This window comes from Pseudonaja textilis, chromosome 4 (assembly GCF_049901715.1).
Source record: "Pseudonaja textilis isolate UNSWEBS1 chromosome 4, rPseTex1.2, whole genome shotgun sequence".
NCBI lineage: Eukaryota > Metazoa > Chordata > Lepidosauria > Squamata > Elapidae > Pseudonaja > Pseudonaja textilis.
In genome coordinates this window covers 29,772,394-29,793,399 of record NC_141993.1, presented here as the reverse complement: position 1 = coordinate 29,793,399, position 21,006 = coordinate 29,772,394, and the positions used below count along the sequence as shown (strand labels likewise).

At 40.4% G+C, this 21,006-nt stretch overlaps 1 protein-coding gene across 4 annotated transcripts in view; it reads left to right on the top strand.

Moving 5' to 3' along the window:
• The first annotated feature begins 4,013 nt into the window (after positions 1 to 4,013).
• Positions 4,014 to 21,006, top strand: part of DPYSL4 (dihydropyrimidinase like 4) — a 30,907-nt gene continuing 13,914 nt past the window's right edge. The window contains exons 1-7 of one of the 4 annotated variants that reach the window (XM_087932497.1): positions 4,172 to 4,364; positions 7,129 to 7,228; positions 11,877 to 11,965; positions 12,789 to 12,973; positions 15,406 to 15,570; positions 17,210 to 17,271; positions 17,384 to 17,464. In XM_087932497.1, coding sequence (XP_087788623.1) covers positions 4,267 to 4,364; positions 7,129 to 7,228; positions 11,877 to 11,965; positions 12,789 to 12,973; positions 15,406 to 15,570; positions 17,210 to 17,271; positions 17,384 to 17,464 — 780 coding nt within the window. In that variant the 5' untranslated portion in view covers positions 4,172 to 4,266. Of the gene's footprint in view, positions 4,365 to 7,062; positions 7,229 to 11,876; positions 11,966 to 12,788; positions 12,974 to 15,405; positions 15,571 to 17,209; positions 17,272 to 17,383; positions 17,465 to 21,006 lie in introns of those variants that run through there. The other 3 variants (XM_026710504.2, XM_026710506.2, XM_087932496.1) reach the window with 3 other exon arrangements.

The following is a 21,006-nucleotide window of genomic DNA, read 5'->3' as shown; positions in this document are numbered from 1 at the left end:
GTTGTCCTATAATTGCCAATTACCATCTCTTTTTTAAAACTTTTATATAAACAATTTTATCTGTATAGGACAGGGAAGTGTAAAAAAATAAGCGAGAGTGTATATAAATATGGTAATGTTTATATGGAAATATGCATTGTACATATAAGAATGTATTTTTGTTTTCTGCTGCTCAGAAGTCTTACACTACATTCACATGTATCCACCTCCCATATAGAAAAAGAAAAATGTAGTGTTACATCTGCGAGTCTAAAATTATCATTTTTCAATAAACATATGACTATAGAGCTGTAGAGCTTATATCAAGTCTTTTATAATCTTCTGGTGCTTCACCTCCTTGAATTCCATATCTTTGTCCATATTAACTAGGAATTCTCAGAACTGTATTCTCAGAATTTGTATGCATCTGAAGACTACCAAATTTGGGGAAGCTGATTGTCAGCTTTGAAGTCCTCCACAAATTAATTAATGGAAAAAAATCCCATGAAATAATCACAATTTAATTCTAAACAAATATGTCTATGATGAAAGGAGTAGATACTCAACCCTAGATTGTACTAACATAACACTGGACTCCAGAGATGGCATCATAGCAAAGTAGCATGCATATATACTATTTTCCAGTACTAATTGAAGAATGACACTTTTTCCTCATTTGAAGGATGCAGAACAGGACCTTTTCACTGCCTTTTGGTATATCAAACTACATCTGAACCCAGATAGAGGACATTTTGAGGTTCCTCTCACCTTTACAAAGATTGGTCCAGATTGCTTCAAACTATTATCCTGAAGGAACAGAAAAAAAGCATTTTTCCTCCAAAGGGTTTAACACAAACCAATGTTCTTATTTTCCTTTTTCAGAATTGCTTCCCTGATTGTCTCTGCAGTCTATGCTCACCACTATCCCACAGAATAGTTTAGCACAGAGAATTGGGCAGAGATTGAAGTTACCAATGTATCTATGTTAGGGGAAAAAACACCATAAGTCCATTGTAATTGTCTAAATTGGTTCCCAATGTCACTTTCTCCCTCAGCTTCTCATCCTGCTCAGAAAGCTGCCTCCAAACTTATTGATCTTAGATAAATATATTTCCTGTGGATTTTAATAGAATGTTCAAGAATTATGGCATTAGAATTACGGCTTAAATTCATTATTCCTTTGATAGTGCAATAACTAAGCAATCAAGCAAAACTGTGTTGGTTTAATTTTTACATAGGTGTACATATGTAACTCTGCCTTTCTAATTTGGGTACAATTCTATGAATGTTTGCCCTAAAAGAAATCCCACTGCACTCAGTAAGGCTTAATCCTATGTTAATATGTATAAATTTGTAGCCTTAACTATTCTGCATATTTCAGATGGTATTACTTATCATGGCAACATAAAACATCATGTACTGTTCTGGTGCACTTTGCTTCTGATATTAGATGCAGCTTATGTGTGCATTGTCTATAAAAGTCTAGCGTACTCAGTACTTCACTGATGATGCATAACCAGTATTTGGGAAGGCAGAGGAGGAAGAATTACTAACTTCATTGATTGGAACATGCCAATTTATCTACTCAAATTGTGTGCAATCTTAATGGCACTGTCCCGTCATTTCAGTAAATAGGAAGGCCTTATATGAGCTGAGTCTATTTGAAGAGGAATTTAAGCATAAAAAATCCAATTCATATTACATTTCCTAATTGTGATAGAGAATAATTATCTGGAATTCATTTTCAGTCTCAGCACATCTACTGTACAGTTCGTGAGCTGAGACTATGTCTGAACTTCATTGCAGTTATATCCTTTTTATGCCTGATAGAGGAAAATAGCTGATATAAAATGGGAGAAAATGATTTCATATAAGTACCTTTAATTGTAATATCAGATTTTCAGAAAAGCCTTAACAAATACATCACACTGTCAGCGATATCATGCATAGTTTGTACTTACTAATTCCAGAAGGGGCATATTTCTGGGTCATTCTTCCATCAGGGCTAAATGTAAAATCCATGTGAATTGCTGCTTAATTTGTCAGTGACTGTATATTATGTATTTTAGACTTAATGCCTGTTGTTCAAGCTGTTGGAAGGACTGTAGCTGTTATTTAGAAATATTCAGCTCACTAAATACCTTTGTTTTTCCCTGAGTGCCTTACACAGCTTGTTAACATTACATACTTGTGTAGAAAATGTTGTCTCAAAGTTATTTTTGGTGGACAGGTGCCAAATCATCATACATCAGTAAAATCATTATGAAACTTACAGTGCAAAATGTGTTTCTCAACAGTAATGGATTTAGTTTAGACTCAGGAAATCATACTGTGAATATGTATAGTATAGCTACATATTAATTCTACGGCGGATAACATTTACTGTAAATATTTGTATAAAGTAAATGCATCTAGGATAACTTTTTCCCCAATGGTAAATATGCCATGTTCTATTTGTGTTATTTTTAAGGTAATCTCACAAAAATCATATCCTTAATACAAGTTCTGTGCTAAAAGATATTGATAAGCCTGAAGTAGGCTTGTATGTACAAAATTTTACACATATTTTTGTATTTTGATTCATATCCTATATATCAGAGATTTTTTATTCATTTGTAAAGTACATAAATTATTGTAAACTTTTAATTAAAAATATTTTAAAACCTATAACTACTTTAGTACTTTGTTTTGCTCTAGATAGAATAGGAAAAAAATCTAAAGCAACGCTATCACATGCTTAGTGGCAATACTTTTATTTTCTTAATTATACACATGGGACCCGATGGATATTTTTGCACATATCAAAAAGCTTTAGGTACCCCCAAATTAAGCTTCTGCCATCAGAATCAATTGCTTGTTTGTTACTGCTTGTGCCTCTGCCTTTTGCACAAGCTGAAGTGTCTTCAATGGCAGTCCCATGTACAGCACATTGCAACAGTCCAATTGAAAGGTGACCAGGGCATGGGTGATCATGACCCCTACATCTGGTACACAAAACAGAGTTGTGCAAAGATCCTCCTGGCCATCCTCATACAGCATGAGTCCTGAGTCCAGATAGACCTCCAAATTGCACACAGTGGTGTCTTGCTAGAATCAGAGACCTCCAAAACCCATGCATACATTCATCCTAGGGTTCAGTTGAAGCTTGTTTCCCATCCAAACCCTCATAGCCTCCGGACACCAAGAGAGGATGTCCCACAGCATCACTTAATTCACTAGGTGATACCTCACTCCATGATGACAGGTATGCTCACCCAGCAGTCTCATGTAGATGTTAAATAGGAGAGGGAAGAGCACTACCCCTAAAGAACTATTACAAAAACGTTGAAAGTGTAGTTATAATTTCTGTTTTACTAGTTTTCTTCTGTAGAAAAATTGGATAAAAATTAAGGGAAGACAAAACAGAAAAAGAGTACTTAGTAAAGAAGCCCATATTTATTAACATGGGCATTTATTTCCAATTTGGAAATTTTAGAACAATAAAATTGAGATTTATCAAAGTTTACAGACTTAAGAATATGCAGAATTTAGTAAGCCAATATAGTCAGAATGTTTTGACAAAATAATATTTCACATCCTTGGCTAACATTTTTTTTAGGACAAAATCAAAGCAAATCTATTTTATATCCTTTTAACAGTTAATCCAGTATTAATAGCTGTCACTACATTTTAGTAGCATTTTCTTTTCTCTGAGATCATCTCAGATCCAGCAAAAGCAAAGTGGAGTTGAATCAACCCCACCCAAGAGGAAAAGCAGTATAACTGACAGCAATGGAAATTCTCCCGTAGGTGGGCTTCCGCCGAGATGTCCTTCTAATGAACTTCTCTGACGCGTCTGTTTCAGCACCATATATCTTGGACAGCTCCCTGTCAAACCCCGGCTTACTACCAGGCTTAACGAATCGCCGAACTGATTCGTTAGGAAAAGTCAAGCCGAACCCCTGGCTTTTCTGTGACCCTCCCCTAAATCTCCGGCTTCAGTTCATTTCCCGGCTCCAGTCGGCTCAAGAGGGTGGCCTGCTTCCCAAGCAGCCATGGCAGAGCGAAGAGAGCAGCAGCCGGAGAAGAAAGAAGAACTGCCCGATTACTTCGCGGCCCTGGGCGCCGGGAGTCCCAAGCCCAGGCAGAAATACGGAGGCATGTTTTGCAACGTAGAGGGCGCCTTTGAAAACAAAACCCTGAACTTTGCTTCTTTCGGTTGTGAGAAAAGAAAAGAGAGCCGGAAGCTTGACCGGGAAGACTCCAGCCAGCAGTCCAGTGAATCGGAAGAGCAGGTCGAAACCAGCCATGGGGGTCAAAACACTGCGCTCCCCACGACCTCAATGCCAGAGCCGTGTCCGCCTTCACCTGGGATTACGGAGCAGCTGCCTACCGGTGGCCATCAGGTAAGGGAGAAAAGAAGGATAGTCGTCCCAGGAAGAAGGAAACTTTTCGGATTTCCCCTTATGCCACTCCTCATCCTCCTCGACTTGGCCCTTTTTTCAGGAATGCATTTAATGGAAGAACATTCGAAACATGTCCCTAAATGTAGAAAAAAAAATCAGTCCTATCGTTTAAATCGAGGTTGCATTTTGCACCCAGATATGCGTTTGTCCGGGAAGTAGGCACCGCCACGGGCTACAGGGAAGGCGGGTCTTTTCCCCTATTGAACAGCCACAATATGTCAGACCCACTTCTTAAATCAGGGGGCGGTTTTAAATTAAAGTCTTTTTCTTTTTACTCTACCCTTGCGGTGGGGGGAGCAACCTAAAAATAGGGCAGAGGCGAATGGAATTTGCAGCCACTGTTACCGCTCTTTAACCTGCTGGGGTAGGTTTCACGAGTGTTCACTTATGCGCGTGGCTTTCCTCTCGCTCCTGCTGGTGGGACTTTGGGGGTTTCCACCTACAGAAAGACCAGAAATAAGAATCGGTCACGTGTTGGTTTTGCAAGGCAAATACCTAGGAAAAGAGCGAATTTTGACTTAACCTTTCTGGAGCAGAATTTGCAGCTAAATCGGACGGGTACGCTCTCGTCCCGTCTCCCACCTCTGTCGCTCAGACATCCAATCGCAGTGGTTTCTGTGTTTGAAACTCAATGGGCGCTGACGGCTGATTGGTTGATACCAACGTGAATCCGAGGCTGCTCTGGAATGGGTGGGGGTATAGTAAATAGCATTAAGCCTACTAGAGGGATTTATTCTTAGGGGATGAGCATATGATTGCAGTGTAAGATGGCATTTATAAAGTTGCAGTTGAGTCGTCGCATTTATTCCCACTAAAGCTGATAGTCAGGGGGGTCCTTGGTGCTCTCTGAACTTGCTTTATTGCAGACGTTTCATTACACAAACCACCCTCGGTAACGTCGCCACTTACTGATAGCTGATCCAGGAAGAGAATCGGCGCCATACGCGCACCCCTTCGGCTTTAGCGGCGCCTTTAACCGACCTTCTGAATTAGCCTACTTTCTGGCTTTGTGTAGTGTAGTCCGTCCAAGCCTTCAATTAACCAAGCGGGTTACGTTTACCAAAGTCCCTAAGCCATCACCAGCACAAATAACCAAGATTAAAACACTACCCAAGCGAAATAGGCCAGGCAAGAAGACACACTAATGTTTTTATCTGAAGCATTCGACAAAGATAAGCTGTGACAACCCCCCTTTTTCCCCTTTGCTTTTCAATGGCTACTTGAACGCAAAGAAAACTCGGGCGAAGGTGGAAGAGGGCGGAGTAAGGGTAGCAAAGAAACCTTTCTGTCATTGCTGATTTATGGCTGTTAATAAAGGATGGGAGACATGGCGCTGTGGAAAGGAGGAGGAAGAGGAGACGACAATTTCTTTGGAGAATTTCTACATAGGATTTCGAAAACAAGGGGTTCAAAAGCAACCGCCGATTCTGGTGTGTAAGAACTACAGCTTCTGCGAGGTTGCATGTATTCATTATGGGATCAGGATTTGGGGGCCAGGATCCACTCGATCAGAAGCATAAATAGGTACACTATTTCTGCATGTATAAGCGGACATTTGGCAAAGGACGGGTATTGTCCGTCCGTGGAGGGGGAATTAAGGCAAAATGACATTCCCCAAACATTCGGTGATCGATATTCCACCGGATCTGAAATGAATGCATTCCACTATAGATCGAAATCTCCCTTCTTGCTAGAATAGACTCTCTTGGCTAAACCAGATCCCCAATCAGATCGATATTGTAATCGATTTGATTGGGGGCAACAATCTCGGGGACAACGGAATAGACCCTGGCTTGACAACAAAGAACACGTGTTTGGGAAAAACACGACTTCCCAGATCTTCGCGGGAGGTTGTTGCTAATACTCAGGGAGAGAAAATGGGGACTTGGCTAATAAATTGCCCCTTGAACTTCGCTCTAATTTAAACTATTGGCTTAAAAGGAAACATTCCGAGACGGTTGGGTAAAACACGTCTGATGTTTGTTTGGAAATCGCTTTCCATAAACGTGCGGCCCCTTACAGCTCAATCTATTTCAGATAAATATTGTGTGAAAAGAGACATTCCTAGACGGTTGGGCAAACAAATCTCCCGAAACAAAGCGGAAGATCGCTTTCCACAAACGGGCGCAAAGCAACAGAAACCCCACCCCCATCCCCCCAAAAAGGAGATGCTGTTTCCAAAGGGAAAATCTGGCTTTCGGGACAATTCAGACCTGAAATAGGGCGGAGGAAAGCACCCAGTCCCCAAAACGCTACCCTTCCATGCCTAACCAAGCCGGGGTCCCGGGGCGTTCCCGCCGCCAACCCAGCAACCTCCAGCGGGCTCAGCCACGTGTTCTTTGTTGTCAAGCGAGGGCGGCCCAGAACCTTTTGTTGGGCAAGGAAAGGGGCCGCGTCTGCAGGCAGCCTGCCCGGGCGGGAGGCCCCCAAGCGGAGCTGCCCGCCCGTCTGGCGAGCGAGAGGAGGAGGAGGAGGAGGGGTCTGTCTGCTGTTTGGCGGAGGCGCGAAGGCGGAATGCTAATCAGGCAGCTGCTCAGAGAGGCTGAGGGCCGGCGGAGCGAGCAGCGCGAGCCACCTCGTCGCCGCTTCCCTCCCCACCCCCCGACACTTGCCAGAACAATCCGCCCGCCGGGGAGGAGCGCGCGCGCGCCCGCGCAAACGCGCCCCTCCACGCGCCCGCCACCCCCTTCTCCTCTCTCCTCAGAAAGGCCGCTTCGCCTCCGCTGCCCTCCTTCCCGCACTGCAGGCGCGGCCTCGAGGGGAAGATGTCCTACCAAGGCAAGAAGAACATCCCTCGGATCACGGTGAGGTGAAGCGCCTCGGGCATCTTTCCTCGCCGCTTCCTCTGAGGCTGGGGGGTGGGGGGGGGAGAAGGTCGGGGCTTGGGACGGGGCCTCGCTGTGGCGCCCCTGAGGAGAAGATGGTGCGGCGCGCGGGGTGGGGAGGGGGGGTTGATTGGTTTCGTCGCCCAGAGCTGAAGGTGACTTGGGCTGGGGGAGCGGGAAGTGGAAGTGGCCGGGAGGGGAGAGCGAGGATCCTGCCCGGGGTGTGGGTGGGGCGGGGGGGGGGGACGTTTGCCCGGCCACCTGCCTGGAGTCCCGGGGTCCCAAAGGCCTTTGGCTGTTTCGCGGCGAGCGCTACCGGGAACTCTTCGAAACGGGTCGTCCGAGCTTGCTTGGAGAGAGGCTGCTCGGCCGCGACCGGGCTTGGCTCTGGTTGTGACGAGAGGAGTTGTCGGGCGGATTCATCGGAGAAGCCCACCGGGCTGTAGGGCTAGTAAAAGACGAATGAAGGCGAATAGGCGCGTCCCGGGATCGTGTTGGAGGACCCAATCTGGGTCACCAGGACAAGAGGTTTTGTCTTCCGAGTTTCGGACTCGAACCGGCTGGCGGAGGAGGAGGCGGGAAGGCCCTGGCTGGGTGCCACGGGCCTTGGAGTGGGTGGGTTGGTGGGGGGAATCCCCGCTTGGCTTAGGCATGGAAGAGCACCGCCTTTAGGACGGCATTTCCCCGGTCCTATTTCAGCTCTGAATTTCAGGCTTTGTCCTGAAAGGCCACCTTTTCCCCTTGGAAGCCGCATCTCCCTGATTTGGTGGGATATCTTATTGCTCACGCCCGTTTGTGGAAAGCGATCTCCCGCTTTATTTCAGGAGGTTTGTTTGCCGCCCAATGTGTCTTTATAAAACAATAAAAGATTGTCTCCCAGGGCTCCAGCACGAGTCCGAAATGTCGGAAGACAAAACCTCTGGCCCCGGTGACCGACCCGGATTGGATCCTGCCAGTAAAAGATCTTCAGATTGTTGGGTAGGCAAAACTCAGAAGGAAGGACCGACGCTAATTCTTTTCAAAACGTTCCCCCCTCTACAAATTTTTGTCGCTGTTTACCATTGTTTGAAGGGAGGGTTCCTTGTCCAGCCCTTTTAAATCCCAGGGCAGTTCGTTCTCTCTCTCTCTCTCTCTCTCTCTCTCTCTCTCTCTCACACACACACACACACACACACACACACACACATACTTTTAGAACCATTGCAGAATTGTGAAAAAAATTAAGCCAAGACTGGTCCAGACAAACCGTACAAACGGAAGATCAAGAAGAATTTTTAGGATATGCGAATCAATGCCAGCTATTAAGATGACATTTGGAATAGATAAGCAATACAATGTGTTGATGCATCTCCTTTAAAAATCTTCACTGAACCCTGCAAGGTAGAATTGGGTGTTAAGTCACCCTACTTTGTATGGGGGGGTTGAGATGTTTTTCTAATGAAAGTAGCACACACCTGGAATCTTCATTTGCTTGTTTGTTGGGTGTAATTTCCCACTGTAAAACTGAACTTCAGAAGGATTCAATGGTGTTTTCGGCTTCAGTTGGAGACTCTTCATAATGGCTTACCTGTGTTCTGTGTTTTGCTGATCAATCAGCTATTTCATACTCCTTTTATTTGTCTAGATACCTGTATTTTCCAATCTATTTTATTGGATCTCTATATAGCACAGGGTAGTGTAATCCTGTGCATAATTGACTTTAGTTTAGGCTTATGAGTAGATATACGTTGAGTTTCCATGCTCATTTAGCACAAAAGGGTGTTGTGTCAGAAGGGATCAACGTTTTGGTGGCTGTTAGGGATTCAATTTTAGTACATCCCATGTTTCTTCTGTTGCCACCCTTTCTTCATCAGTGGGAGGAGCAAAAAATAATCACTTGCATCACTGTACATCTGCATACTTCTATTTATGGAACACAGTTACATAATGCTTATGGTTTACCTTAATATTAATAGTCTGTATACTTTTTTTCTCAGACTGAAGTCCTGTTCCCAGTTTAAGAATGATTTTTAATGAAACTTAGTGGTGTTTACTTCTGAGTATGCATATAAAAGAGCCTGATATTAAAGCTACTATTCAATATATTTTTATTCTTTCCCTATATTTTGCTAAAAGTTCCTAATTTCTGGCCCACTGATGGCTTTTTAAAGATGTGTAAGTAAGGATACGCAGACTCTCATACAGTAAATTATGTTTGAATTAAATGAAAATGCTGAGTTATTAATAAACCTCCTTGAAGTAACATGTAATCTACCAATCAGGATTCTGAAGGGAAAAGAAAGTCCATGACAATGTCAGAATAGTTATTCCCAAAGCTTCTTGGCATATTCATTTGGAAGTTTGGTAAGGGACAATTAGCTCCCAATACTTCTCCCCAATTAAATTCATTGGTCTAATCTTTCCTGGTTGAACCTAACCATTATTTTGGCCAATATGTTTGATTATATTCTAATGCCACTTAAGGTTTATGGGGTTGAGATTTAAGTATGCATTATCATAATTCATTTATGCATTATCCATTTATTCTTGGCTGCTGAACCATTGTTCTTCTAATGGCCCTAGAACTTACAAACTCTTAAAATGCTTTAATGGAAGAATTCCATTTCTGCATGCCCTCTCTATTGCAGTTCTCCATCTAATGTTAAATAACTTGGCTGATTCTTTTCTTCGATAATATTCCACTGTTCCTCTTGAGTAAAAAATATAGCTTTAAGGATATAAGAGGTTTTTTTGTAAGTATTTGACTAAAGGGTTTCTTTAAAAATGTTTCCTTCCGCTGTATGAGCCAGAGCAAACCAGCTCTGGAAATCTGAGTTGAAAAGAAGCTAAGTAAATATAGGTTGGCTCTAGTTTTCCCTGGTTATAATTCAAACAGAATAGTTGAACAAACTTCTTTTAGTTTTTTAAATTTTTATTAAACTCCTATGTTGCATTACTGGTTGTCCAGGGCCAAATGTGGCCCATGGATCACAGTTTCAACTCACCTGTGTTAGACCACCTGTTCTATGATTACAGGTAGTCCTCAACTTACAACAGTTCACTTAGTGACCGCTTGAAGTTACAACAGCACTGAAAAAAATGACGTATGACAATTTTTCACATTTATGACCATTGCAGCATCCCCATGGACATGAGATTTACATTCAGGTGCTTGACAACTGACTCACATTTATGACGGTTGCAGTGTTCCTGGGTCATGTAATACCTTTTGTAACCTTCTGACAAGCAAAGTCAATGGAAAAACCAGATTCACTTAACATCAGATTACTAATTTAACAACTGTATTGATTCTCTTAACAAATGTGGCAAGAAGTCATAAAATGGGGTGCACAACTCACTTAACAAATTTCTCATTTAGCAACATAAATGTTGGGCTCAATTGTGGTTGTAAGTTGAGGACTACCTGTTAGAAGCAAAGGAAGGTTTAGACTATTAACACCTTGAAAAATGCCATTATGGATTATTTACCTTCCATACCTACATTTTTGGGTGAGTCTGCATTTAGGAACCTAAGCTCCATATGACTATGAGACTGAACATGACTAGCCTGCTATCCATCTCAGTTTAATAAAGAAGCCAGTGTTGACTGATTATGTCCAATTAATTCAGTGTCAGCTCCTACTACTAGTGATGAGAGTATTTTTTCTGAAACAAAGGCAAACACACGTGTATCTTTAGAAGTATCTTTACAATAAAGTTTCAGTCACAAGACAATTTTAGCCATACATTTCTGCTTGGGATAAAAAAAATGGAGTTGTGTTAAAATAAAAAGTTGTTTTCTTTTTTGTGCTACTTTCTTCCTTGCTTAATGAATATTATTGATTTTGTTTTACATAACAAAATTTGTATATTTCTTTGATGGAAATGATGTTCTTTTTGAGATTAGGACTGTCTGTGTCTGTTTTATCAATTGATACCTTGCTTGATAAGTAAAGATTACAGAAGTTTCAAAAATTGTCAGCAGCCTCCTATCCTAGACTGTCACTACTGAAAAGATCCTGGAATCTCCCATGTGCTCATTGAAACAGAGAACATAGAAAGTATGGTATTTTAACATTTATTTTTTTATCTAAGAACATCAGATGAAAGAAAAAAAATAGTCATTTTAGTGAGGAAAAGAAAAGAAAACAATTTGACTAGAGAAGTATACCACCACCACCCCGGCCCCTTTTTTGTAGCTATGCCACAGCCTGCATTGGTCTGTATCTCATTGTGTTGGAGACAGCATTTGAAATGGTAGGGAGGCCTGGAGAGAGCAGAAACAAAGGCTTTTCATGAGAAAACAATCAACCCTCCTTATTTGTAAGGCTGAAAAATGTAGGAAACCTTTCCCTTTGTATTAAGAGCTCTGTTTCCTCTTTCATAGATTAATGGGACAATCCTTAAAATTCATAAATGAACATTTTTCAAATTATAACTGGCCAATTCACAATGACAAGGATGCACAAAATGGTTTTGTTATCTATGTTTCATTTAAATAAAATGCATGTTTCAGAATTTGAAGATTGTGTCTGTATGGCAATCTATACTCTACATGCATTGGGTTTCTGATTATATACCTAAGGTGGCCTTTGAATGAAACATCTAAAGTTACCTTGGAAATGTTTTGTTTGTTTACTTAAATTAGACTGACCGGTTACTCATCAAAGGAGGAAAGGTTGTCAATGACGATCAATCATTTTATGCAGATATCTTTGTGGAAGATGGTCTGATTAAGTAAGTTGGTGATTTGATTACATATATTTGCTTCAAAAAGTTGTATAATACACAGGAAACAGTTACATGATTTAACTCTGTTGATATTTTTATATCAAAATAATACATGCTATTGTTATAACAGCCTTCCCAAACCATTATACCCATTGGCCATACCGGCAGGAATCCTAAGAGTTAATAGTCCAGATAGATCATAGAATAACAGAGTTGGAAGGGACCTTTACATTTGGAAGTCACTGGGTTGAAGCAAGCTAGTAGATATTTGCATATGGGGAACTCTAGATCAAGATTAATTTTAAGGTGCTTTATTTTGAATAAATTAGTTTGTAGTTTAGATTACAACTACACTTCATTTGAACGTGAAACAGCTTGTTTACGTTTTATTTGTATAGAGTGATTTGACTGATGTTCCACCAAAACCCCGAATTTCCCACTATTTTCTACTCTATCTTTATGGAAACTAACGTTTAGAAAAGCAGCATATTGACCTCAAAAGAAATATATCTGTAACTTAGACAGAAATGTTGCCCCAAGGTGGCACTTTTTCTCTTCTTTATGTAGAGCTGAATAATTGTGAGTTTGAGACATTTTTATGTTAAAAGTGTCTCTTAATCATAAAAAAAAGATAACTAAAAGCAACCCTGTGAACATCAGAAAATATAATTTACTGAATTAAACCTCTGGTTTTCATTACATTCAGTAGGACAAGTCATTATTCACATGTTCCATCAATTTCAGGGCATTTCAGTTATGCTGAATATCTTTAAAGTCTTGTTTCCCTTGAATGAAATTATTAAGGTGTAATTTTTAATGTCATTTTCAGGCAAATTGGAGAAAACCTGATAGTTCCTGGAGGTGTGAAAACAATTGATGCTTATGGCCAGTTAGTTATACCTGGTGGAATAGACGTCCACACTAGATTACAGATGTCTTTGATGGGAATGACTTCTGCTGATGACTTTTATCAAGGCACAAAAGCAGCTCTTGCAGGAGGAACCACTATGATACGTATGTAGTCATTTTGCCATGTACTTGTCCTGCTCTAGATGGAACAATCGCACAGTAGCAAATTTGCAACTGGTTTAGTGATGGGTTGTAACTCATACAACCAACAAGACAGCTATAGTGTCTGATTGAGCAGATATAAAACTTGCAAGATAAAAGTAGGAAAAATGAGGTAGAGTGGCTCAGAGGTAGGCAGCATGCAAGTTTAATAAATTATTGTTACTGTATCAGTCAGGGTGAAATGTTGGTGGTCTAGTGGGTTGAAGCAGAATTTAGAAGTCTATAGCTAAAGGTTCACGGAGTCTAGTCCGGAGTTGTAGCCATAACTAATAAAAGGAGGCTTAGAAAGGAACAAACCAACAACATGCAGGTCTGGAAAAAATAGGAGTACGGCAATGACATAAAACAAAAGTTGTCCCTGTCAATCTAGAGTTCAGTCATCACAGACTGGTTCAAGTCATCTAGCCGAGAATCTGAGAACAAAGCAAGGAATGCATGTCTGATGTTCAAATGTTGTTTCTGATGAAAGGCAACCATGTGAAGGTTATTCCTAAGTAGCCCCAGAAGCATTGGGGTGGAGTGGGAGACTCTTTGGTTCCTGAATAGCAGATCAGATCCGTTTCATTCTGTACTTCAAAACTACCCAGTGTGTTCTAAGACTAGGCATCCTGCCAAGTTCTGCACCTGTACTCACCTGCAGACCATAATAGAATTGTTTAGAACCCGTTGTTAAGAAAATTAAAGGAAACTTGGAAACCAAAGAGCTGTTTTCCTCTTCATTTCAAATTAGGAAGCTCTAACTTGCCAACATGTTTTAAGTTATTCAAATATTTGAAGTGAAAGAGTTATGTGATCTGAATTAAAACCACAACAGAGATCTGATGACCTTCGTACAGCAATCACTGGGGTAAAAGTTTTGCCCATGCAGCAAAGCAGCTACTAAAAAATCATGGAACTCATTTCTTTATATTGCCTGCTTTATGCTGGTATATGTTCAGAATTGATAAGCCCACTTTTAAATAAATTTCCCAGTCATTCTGACTGCCTTTATTTATACTGTACTTTTAACTTGCAAATAACAGTAATCCTGATATTTTAAGCATAACTTCATTTTGTTATATGCAAAATGCACAGTCAAATGATATGCTCAGTTAATTTTATGATTTGCGCTTATCCATATATCTGTAACTGTTTTACACAAGTGAGTTTTATATGTTCTGGTTTTTTACCCTAGTAAAGATTTTCTTTGTCTTCTAAGTTGAGCAAATTCAGATTAAGTTCAAGACTCAATAATAAAAGGCTGTAATTCCCCTAAACTGCACGTGGATGCATTTATATCACTCATACGTATAAAATGCCTTTACAGGTAGTACTTGACTTACGACTACAATTTAAGTCCAACATTTCTGTTGGTAAGTGAAACATTTGTTAAGTTAGTTTTGCCCCTTTTTACAACTTTTCTTGCTACAGTTGTTAAGTGAATCTCTGAAGTTGCTAAGTTAGTAACACAGTTGTTAAGTGAATGTGGCTTCCCCATTGACTTTGCTTTTCAGAAGGTCACAGAAGCTGGTCACTTGACCCTGGGATACTGCAATCATCATAAATATGAACCAGTTCCCAAGCATCTGAATTTTGATCACATAATTATGGGGATGGTGCAATGGTCACAAGTGTGAAAACCAGTCATAAGCAGGGGTGGGCTGGTGGGGGTTCACAGGGGTTTACAAGAGACCTTAGCTAAGTTCTGTGCAGTTCGGAGAACCCCCAAATCCCAATCTTGGCTGGCCCCGCCCACCCTGCTCCTCCCAGGAGTCCCCATGCATTCAGGGAGGGCAAAAAGCGGGCCTCTCGAAGTTCGGGAAGGCCAGAAATGGGCCATTTCCAGCTTCCAGAGAACCTCTAGAGCCTGGGGAGGCCATTTTCGCTCTCCCAGAGTCTCAAAGAAAGCCTCCAGAGCCCGGGAGGGCAAAAAGTCTCACCCGCCATGGTGCAGGAAGCTGACTAGGCCACGCCCACCATGGCCACCCCCACCCAGCAACCGGGCAAAGAACCCCTTGCTAAAAATGTTGAAGCCCACCCCTGGTCATTAGTCACTTTTTCAATCCCATTGTAACTTCAAATGGTCACTAAATAAACTGTTGTAAGTCAAGGACTATCTATATATAGAGAAAAATCTTTCAATAATTCTGTGCAGTAGAATTAAAGCTCATATTCTCCAGTCACTGTAATGCTTCGATGCCTCTGTGGTTTTGGTTTTGTTAAAAGTTGCAGAAGATTTTTGATGCCCACATATAATAAATACATTTAGATTATTCTGAATATATTTATATGTATTTCAGAAGTTTTGGCATGCTTTATTCTTTGAAGTGAAAAGCATTCATCAGATTCTGGGCAATTAAATCCTTACTTTTAAATAAACGTATTTGTTTCTCAAGTTGATCACGTATTCCCTGAATCTGGAACAAACCTACTGACTGCCTACGACCAGTGGAAAGAAAATGCAGATAGTAAAGCATGCTGTGACTATTCTCTGCATGTTGACATCACCCGTTGGCATGAGAGTATAAAAGAAGAGCTGGAAGCTCTTGTCAAAGACAAAGGTAAGAAACAAAACAACAACAAAGTTTTGCATGAACAACTAAGTGAACAGGAACTACGACTCACGTAGATTTCTACCTGCAAATAGTATCTCAAGCAAAATAGACAGGATATGTTCACTGTGATATGTGGTAATGGGAGTTGTCCTTTGAAGCCACATCTGGAGAACATCAGATTGAGGAAGGCTCTCCAAACAAGTTCCTTGGTGTTGGATTTGATTCTGGTTGTACCATAATACATGATTACAAGTATCCCAAAATGATTTTATTTTGTTATGGTGTGATTCTACATTTAAGTTCCTAAATCCATTGGAACTTATTTCCAAGTAATTGTATGGGATTACAGTTTTAGAGAATCTTACTTTCGTTGAGTAGATATAGTTTACACTTGGAAACTTTCCTTAACTTCTAAAGCCTTGCTGTCTTTGAAGTGCCAAGACAGAAATAGAAAGCAGCAGGATCCATATGTGTCTGATGCTTATTAACTTTGTCAATGTTCATGGAGGAAAAGGAAGCTTCCGGTCCAAAACCGCACACATTTTGTTCACTACCGTCTCCTCTACCCTTGTTTTAACCTCTGCAAGGTTGGGAACCACTAGTAAAAAATGCTACCGTTCGGCTGAACCGGCAGTAAAAAAACAGCTACCGGTTTGGCCAAACTGGTATTTCTTTTTTTTTCCTCCCAACAATCAGCTGTTCTGACAATCAGCTATGCGACCCCCACCCCTGCACTCTGTTTCTTGCCTCCTGGGCCTCAGGGAAGCTTCCTGGGAGCAAAAATAGCCTCCCAGGAGGCCTCCCTGAGGCCTAGGAGGCAAAAAAGGAGCACAGGGGTGATGTAAAAAAAAGAAGCCACGCCCACCTAGTCACATGGCCATGCCCACGGAAGCAGTAGTAAAAATATTTGCCTCCCACCCCTGGTTGGGAATTCCTGATCTCAGAAAGAAGTAGGTAGCTCGTATCAGATTTCCTCCTGTTAGATTGAAGAAAGGAATATGATATATTTCGGGGTGCCTTGAACTCTATCAGAATATCACTAGATTGCAACCTAAATGCTTATTTATTACATAACATTTGGCCAATTTTTTTTTTAAAAAAATAGCCATTTTTCTGAGTAAAACATGACTTCATGCATAAGTGGTTATGTTGTTGCTGGAATACTCAAGGCCAGTTCTGAAGATGGATGAGGGTATCTGCTTTGGCTGATTTGGTTATGGAATTCAGAGGACAACTTTGACTATCATTTTACACAGGTTATCCAAAGGACTAAAAAATAACAGATTTTCTTAGAAGCTCTTCTGATGGGGAAACCCAAATACAGTTTTTCCTGTTACTATTGCTGGAATGATTGTTGCAGGAAAGCTTAAATTATTTGATATTTACACATATAAATATCATTCTATTATGTTAATATAAATTATATTGTAGCAGTACCAATAATAGTTAAATTACAAATGTGGTTTTACTTTTAAGTAAACAATTTCATAATTAGAAACATAACCGTGAGCATTGATTCTGTTTGATTATTTTTTCAATAAAGTCTTACATTTTATCCTCTCTGAACATAGATAGCTAAGCTTTGTAACCTTAAAACTGTTTTTATTTCAGTTGCAATCAATAATTCACTTTTGTTTTTGTTAAGGTGTGAACTCTTTTCTTGTTTTCATGTCCTACAAAGACAAGCTCCAGTGCACCGATGCTCAGGTAATTAAAGATAATGGAAGCACAATAATTTTAATAATATATTAAAATTATGTAGTACAGAAATGGAAACTTACATTTTAGGGCTTGTTTTTCTCTCTCTCTTTCCTGTCAGATGTATGAAATATTCAGCCTTATTCGCGAAATGGGTGCCATTGCCCAAGTTCATGCAGAAAATGGAGACATCATTGATGAAGTAGGAAAAATGTTCATCATGGTAGACATTTTTTTAGTTTAAAAAGGAGACAAGACGGTACAGATACATTTCCCCTTAATTCTAGTGTTCCCTGAAGTTGGCAAGACCTGACTAGTGTATTTAGTTTTTAATTGAAACCTTCCCACACATTCAGCTGAATCCCTAAAGAACTCTGTTGCTTTAGATATTATTTGTCTGACAGATACACGCATTACCAAGGTCAGCAGTCATTAGCATATATTAGCTCGGTAATTATTTCAATTATCCGTGTTATATTTTGGGATGTGATAGGGAGTCACATATTAATGTTGCAGATGGTATCATTTATGTTGCTTATTTGCTTACTGTCATGAAATAGAAAAAAGTCTATCTTGAATAGTAGTAGTACAGTGAAGGAAAAGAAGCTTGGATTATACTGATTGAAGGAACTAAGTATAACTCTTCCCAATTAATGAAAACCAAAGTTCCATATAAATATACAGGTAGTCTATTTATTCATATATTGATTCAACAGCCACTCAAAGTTACAACAACCCCAGAAAAAGTGACTTACAACCTTTATTTGCACTTACAACCATTACAGCACCCCATGGTCCATATGATTGCAGCTTAAGCAGTTAGCAATTAGCTTGTTTTTATGACTGTCATGCCCTACGGCCATGTTGATGAACCTATGCCACGTGTATCGGAAGTGGCATGCAGAGCCATCTCTCCAGGCACACCAGCCCTCACCCATTGCTCCTCTGGTTCTGGAAGGTGCATGTGCTGGCCAGCTGGTCTTCACGCACGCAGGAGCACCAGAAACCGGAAAAGCAGCTCCCTGGAGCACATGCGCATGCCAGCCAACTGGTCTTGCACGTGGGAGTGCCGAAAAGTGGAAGAGCAGCTCCCTGGTCAGCTGGTCCTCACGCACGCATGCGTGTTAGAAACTGAAAAACCAGCTAAGCTTCTGGTTTCGAGCACTCCCACGCACATACATCGGGCAGCTGCTCTTCTGGTTTCCCACATGGGCTCCTGTTTCAGCACTGGGTGCCAAAAAGGTTAGCCACCACTGCCCTATGGTCATGTGATCACCATCTGTGACTGGCTGATTTCCAACAAAAAAAGCTCATTGGAGAAACTGGCTTTGCTTAACAGTTCTGTGATTTACTGAATGACTGGGTGATTCATTTAACAACTGCTGTCAGAATTTGTTTTGGAATTTGTTGAACAGAATTGTTGTAAAATCAGGTCTGACACCGCTTATGACTACAATGACTTATGGAAATTCCAGTCCCATTTAATGGTTAACAGCTACCTGTAAATACTTAAATGGAATGTATTCAGTTGTTGAGCTTATTAAACCTGGACCATATAGCAACCTAATATGTCATATTCTGATTTATATAGGCCAAAGTCTTTTCCAAAATAGGTAAGAAACGCATATCCTGGGTCCATTCCTTAAAATCAGAAGAGTAACTTTCCAGTTACCTACAAGAATGCCAGCAAATATTATGGCACTTATGGACAATTTATAAGAAAACTAGGATTCATAACAGTTTCTGACAGTTTTTGACTTTCCTCTTTTACATACTCTTTGTTCCCGTTCCCTTCTTCTAAGCCTGACCACTCCTATGTGCACATGGTGGCAGATAAGAACGTAGACAGTTCATTAGAATTCCCTTAACAGCTTTATGGCAGCTGATAGATTGGTTGAGACCTGAAGTTACAGCAGGTACTCTCCTTGTAATCAGTAATAGGGAGAAGATAATGGCCTTAAGGCATTGCTGACATACTTCTGTGCAAGCCTTGATCTCAGTTCTTTGCTGATTTGACTACAAGTATTTGCAGAGCCTTTGTTTATATCAACTATTCTCTGGATACACATTTTGCCCCATCTGATTGATTGTCATTCCTGCATTTTTATATGTGCCTTGAGTCTGTATTCATGTCATTTGAAAGTTAGCCTGAAGCTGCCTCCCTCTGCTATACTTTTTCCTCTGAAGACCCCATCCTTACATCGTAAAAGGGAAAGGAAGGAAATAAAATCCATTATGTAGACTTATAATTTGATTTTCAGTTTTTACATTGTTTACTACTACCCTCTGAATACAATAGGCTGTGCTACTTTGGAGGCTAGTTCACCCAAAACAATCACTCAAGATCTGCAACTTGGCATTCACCCACCTATTGCCTTTAGACAATGCCGTGTTCTTAAGAAAACAAAAGTCAGTATCTTGGGGCCCCAGAAGGCTGGGGAATCACTTAGACTTAGTGTTTCTCAACCTTGGCAACTTGAAGATGGTGTGGACTTCAGCTCCCAGAATTATGGGATTTGAAGTCCACACACTTCCAAGATGCCAAGGTTGATAAACACTGCATTAGATAGAAGACAGAGAGATGAACTTCAGGATTATGGCCAAACCTTACATGCTAATAGTCCATCTATTCTTTGAGGCATGACATCATCCCACATGGGTGAGTGTGAAATGAGGCCCATTTTTTCCTCTAGGGGTCTTTACAGTTTGACAGTGATTTGGATGGAGGTTTCAGGCCTCACCAAGCACCACATCTCTGCTATTCATTAAAGCCACTCCACGGTTTAAGAATCACTGAAGGGATGCCTTAAAGCAGCAGTGTTTCTTACCCAGCTTGTACAGAAGCAGGAAAAATGGTAGGCTGTTTTAATGAACGATGTAAGTGTCACCCTTGTGCAAGGTCCAAGGCATTTCTTTTGAATCATTTGTGACATGTTTGCGTCCCTCCTCTTCAGCTGCTTCCTGAATTTCAGGAGCACTATGTTGGATAAACTAAAGATGAGGAATTCAAAAGCTGCATCCATCCCCCTTTGTTCTAACTGGAGATAACCAACCTTGAACCCTAAGAGATTCATAAATCATGGGAATGTTCAGCTGATATATCTCACCTAATTAAATCAGGATTCTTCACCATAATATGATTTGGTGCTTAATAATAGGACAATTTGCAGTTGAAACCGGCTATAGGGCAGAATCCCAAGAGTGGAGTTTTTTTCTCTTATATTAGTATCTTTAAGGGTTTTCATCAATGAGGTCAATGAGATTAATATTAAACAAAGATGTTAGAAAATCAGAAAGTTATCTATAATTAATCAACTTGGAGTAAATGTTGAATTATTATTTAAAAAGGAGCTATCCAAACAATCTCTTACAAAAGAAAACAAACCAGTAAGGCAAGTGTTTTTCAACCTAGGCAAGTTTAAAGATGGGTCGATTTTAATTCCCAGAATTCCCCAGCCAATAAATTCTCAGATAAATACAGATGTATCCATTTTCTTTGTAATCCATCAGAAAGATTTCTCAAAGCATACTGTTTGCAGATATTGTAAAATAGAAATGTAAATTATTTAGATTTGGTAGATCAGGTATAGAGTTATCCTAGGGTATGATAGGCAGGTTTTATTGGATGGATAAATAGAAGATAGATAGATAGATAGATAGATAGATAGATAGATAGATAGATAGATAGATAGATTGGATGGTAGATAGATTGATTCATTCATTTATTCAGACTTCTGACTCAGA